At 40.0% G+C, this 4625-nt stretch overlaps 1 protein-coding gene across 1 annotated transcript in view; it reads right to left on the reverse strand.

The window, feature by feature from the left end:
• The window catches only part of LOC105159621, a 4548-nt gene continuing 3757 nt past the window's right edge, over positions 3835-4625 (reverse strand). The window contains exons 5-6 of the mRNA XM_011076735.2: positions 4296-4379; positions 3835-4101 (exon numbers count right to left, since the gene is read on the reverse strand). Of these exons, the coding sequence (XP_011075037.1) occupies positions 3976-4101; positions 4296-4379 (210 nt within the window). The 3' untranslated portion in view covers positions 3835-3975. The remainder of the gene's footprint in view (positions 4102-4295; positions 4380-4625) is intronic.

Genomic DNA, 4625 nt, shown 5'->3' on the forward strand with positions numbered 1-4625 from the left:
GATGGGGTAGTTAGTTTTTTTTAATATATAATAATAATATATTTTTTTAAAGTTTTAAATTATTTATATATAATAAATTAAATAATGTATTGAATCTAGACCTTTTATTTTTTTTAAAATCTAACGGTTGAGATTAACTGATTAGATTTAACGATCAATATTTGATCAAAAAAATCCAATGGTCACTAAAATAAGAAATAATATATATTAAGTAAGGGTATAACGATCATTTTTTAAAAAATTAACACCGTTAGTTGGATTTAACGGAGAGGGGGCGATTGAGCTAAGTTTTACAAAACACATGAGAGCTTTTAGCCTATTCTGAAAACAGGAAGGTGCTTTTTGCAGACTTTTTAAAACACAGGGGGGTTTTATGCATTTTGTCAAAAAAAAAACTTCGTGGGGCACCGTTGAAACTTGATGAAACAACATCTAAGTGAATTAGACCAGGATGTGCAAGAATTTGTGTGGAATTGGATTTAACCTAGAAACGGATTACGGGACTTTGGATTGGCAAGGATAGTTGAGGGTTGCCCAAAAAGTGAATTATGAAAATCTGCCTAAGTATTGCAGTGGGTGTAAACATTTGGGGCATGATTTCGAATCTTGTTATGCTAAAGGGCGCCCTAGACCGCAACCAAAGACAAACACATAACCCCTTCAAGAAGATTTGAGAGTGTTACTCAACAAAAAAAGAGGCAAACAAGTGATCGATGAGGCGGCTGAACCAGGCGGAGGCAATTCTGTGGCACGGATATAAGGCGGGAACTAGTGCTGCTTAGGACCATCAACACCAAACGATGCTGAGCTTGCCTTTGCCAGATACCAATCAGAGGGCGGTGGACCTTGTTGTTGAGAAGTCGCAGAATTTAAGCCATCTGAATGTCAGAATGGATTCTCAAGATTTGGGTGATCTAAACATGGGTGAGGGTCAAACACTAGGCTGGGTCAACATTTTCAGAATAAGGAAACAGAGGTTGACAATAATGTGCTACAAGTGTTTGATGGTTTGCCATGAAGAGGAAAGGAATTGCAGCAGGTACACGAATAGAGCCGTGATCGTTACGAAGATGTTCGACAAGCGACTTCACAACAGCATTCGGATGCCCATGAACTGCAGCAACAATGCCACAGCAAGGGCATGGTGCACAGCGAGCAGCAGCTATTCAGTCATGGATTGCTCTATGAATAGATGGTGTATCCACTCTACGAATAGATGGTGTACAGCCATTGTCAAGCGAAATCTATCGGCCGAATAGAGATGACCATTGTATCTTGAAGGTCCAAAGAAAAGTGCATAGCATCAACCTGGACTAAAGGTCCATGCACAAGGGTCCACCATCTGAAATCTGAGCCACCAAGGCCTTGGATAAATTTGGCCCAACAAAATGAGCGAAAATCTGTACGAAACCACAAAAAGACAGCCCAGAAAATTCAAGCCCACTCTCCAAAAATCCTTTTCCTTACTCTTTTGTCGTTCTCAATTTTCTTCCTTTAAAAAAAATATCTCTGATATTTTTTTATTTTTTTGGCTTTTCCTTTAAAGGAGAAGTACAAGTGGAGCCCCTCAAATCTCGTAAATGCTATGTGGAAGCTGTGCATAGAGGGCAAAAGAGAGTCAGGGATGATAATCCCAGGGGAGTAGCCTCCAATAAAGATGACAAGGAGGCACTCCCCAACCAATGTGGCAAGGAAATAACCCCCAAAAGGACGATGGCGAGGAAAGCAAAAGTGAGAAAACACCCTCTAAGATCCAACCAATGGAAGAACTGATGACTATTAAGATTATACTCGAAGATCGAGAAAAATTCACACGTATTGGTACACAATTAGAAAATACGACACGCGAGGAGATAATCAAATCCTGGAGTGGAGAATTTAATATTTATGTGGTAGGTGGATATTACGGCTTGGAAGTTGTTGAGGGTGGGCCTTCCTAGAATAATGTTGTAGGCCGAAGGTGTATCCACCACTAGAAACTTTAACATGCATGTTCTTCGGGTAATGCCGATGCCTAAACTCAGAAGGAGTGAAACCATGCCTCTTAGGTGGACTATTTCCCCTGCAAATCCATAGAGAGAGGTGTTCACTATCTCAAGGGGGGCCCCTCCTAGCTACATTTGGTCGTATACTTCTCCAAATAATATGTCCATGGAACTTCCTGAGTCTATGAACATGCATCCCACATTGTAATTTGCTAATACTGCGGTGATGACTCGAGCGTCGTTGTGGGAACTTTTGGGACCCAAACGTTCCACTATTGCCATATGTTCCCGCAACGACTACGGTAACTACTTGTTGAATTGCGCCCAACAAAGTTGGGGAAATTTCACCTAATGTAGTATCCGAGGAAGTGCTTCACCTTGGACAGTCGACCAGCAGTTCTGTCACTCGGGAGGCAGACCCTCCTGCTGGCGTCAGGGAGGTTCCCACAACAACCTATAAAGGTTGATTGCTGTCGGGCGCCTCCACAGTCTTTTGCTTGTTAGCGGGATTGTTGGGAGTCTCCATGGTACACACCTTTAATTCAAATTTTCCACAGACGGTGCCAATTGATGCGTGCCATTTTAGCACGAGTCCGGCGAAATCCAGCTTAGGTGTTGGGCCTGGATTGCTTAAAACAAAATTCGAAAAAAAGAGACCTGCAAAATAAAATATTAGCACTCCAATGCCCAAGTTAGTACTGGATTTGAAGAATAATAATTCGAAATGATAAAAAGTGTTAAAAGAATGAGATGTAATGATAGAAAAATAAAAACGAGTCGTGTGTATGAATGTAGTAGAGATGAGACAGAGTAGCAGCCAAATTTCTATCGGGCGAGGGTGTTCGTCCGCCCTGGAATGAATCCCTTATTTATAGAAGAGTATCCTCCTCTGCCATGGAACTGATAATGCTCCCTATTCCTGTGGGAAATGGATAGAATTAGTTAAGATAAAGTTTGATGGAATCCTATTTATTTGGGATCATGTTTGTTAGAGTTAATATTTAAGTGAGGAGGAGAGTCCGAGATGAAGGGGGACTCCCAGCTCGCAAGGAGTCTGTTAGATGTTAGAGTCCGTATTCTTGAGGGAGACCTTCCTGTTGTCACGTACTCCCTGTCAGATAGGAGGGCCTACGTGGAGGTCCCATGTGTGCGCCATGCAAGCTTTGAGGACTGACGCCTATATGAGGATTGGGCTGGCTACAGGAGTTTGGGCTGAGTGTGATAGGCCGTGAACAGTGGGCTTCTTCCTATTATCGCGGCCATGCACAAAGGGTGAAGTGCTGGACTTTTTAACTTGCTTTTGGACTGAAATGCATTGGGCCATACCCATCATACATATATATGTATATATGTATTATATATTTTTGTTTTTTTATATATAATTGTGTATATATATGTATATGTATAATTGTGTGTATATAGAAATGCAAAAATATGCTTTACAAGTTAGTTAAGATTTAAGCTGTTCATTCTTAATCAAGAAAAATCAACGACTATAAAATAAGAGCATAACGGGCAAATCACTCAAAAAATTAACGCCGTTAATGATAATTGATGAAAGTGGTGCGTGTGAAATATTTTAAAAAATATAGAAATATTTTTACATATACTTTTAATATAGAGAATTTTTAGCTAAATTTCTAAAACATAGGGAGGATTTTATATAATTTTCCCTTAACTTAAAATGAATTCATGCAAACATGGATACAACATCTTAGCCTGGAATCGAGTTGCTTGGTGTTGCACTCCGATTAGTACCAATACAAGCAACTATACTATTATGCTATTGACATGCGTGTGGATGTGTTTTTTTTTTTTTCTTTTTTTCTTAGAGATAAGCGTTTGGACGTGTTTGGAAGTTAGTACGTGCATTATATAGAAAGCCAGTTTAATTTGTGACAAGTTTATGCACCTATATACAGTAAGTACATACGAACACGATCGCACTTTTAACTAGCACACAATGCGTCATCATGCCCCCTTGTAGCTATCACGGGGCTGCATATGGTTTTGAGAGGTATTGCCGCCACTCCTCTGGCATCCCCTTCCGTAATTTCAGCATCTTCATTGTCTGGTTTGTTAGGGGTATTGCCAGTATTTCGTAGTCCTTTGGAGCCTGCAATGGAAGATAAAATCATGAGAACATGTTACTTAGAGGCTAGAGCCTTCTGCTCACTTCAATTGTTGCCACTGTCAAGTAACTTTCATCCTCTGTCTCTGAATTTTGCCACTTTCGCACAGCACATATGACTAGCAAAAATTGTAGGTTTTTTATCAGGAAGTGAAAAATTTATACATTCTTCGTAATACCTTGGGGACTTTCATCAATTTCATATTTGCTTCCTCCAAAGTTTTCTGGCCTTTCTTTGAATTGCATTTGGCACAGGCAGCAACCTGTTTCAAAGATCAGTTATGACAGGTAATTTGATGAGTCTCTAAAACATAAACTGAAAAGGACTTCTGCATTCTAATATTTATTTGTTCACCACTTCAGCCACCAAAAAGTGCTCTACAAGTTTTGGTTGGTGATCCCTCTTACAATTTCCAGATCAGTATTCTCGCAATGCACCAACGTACTCCAGCAACCAAACATATACTTGACCCACCCAATCCTGCAACATGGAAGAGTAATAACCTTGC

This window comes from Sesamum indicum, linkage group LG4 (genome assembly GCF_000512975.1).
Source record: "Sesamum indicum cultivar Zhongzhi No. 13 linkage group LG4, S_indicum_v1.0, whole genome shotgun sequence".
Taxonomy (NCBI): Eukaryota; Viridiplantae; Streptophyta; class Magnoliopsida; order Lamiales; family Pedaliaceae; genus Sesamum; species Sesamum indicum.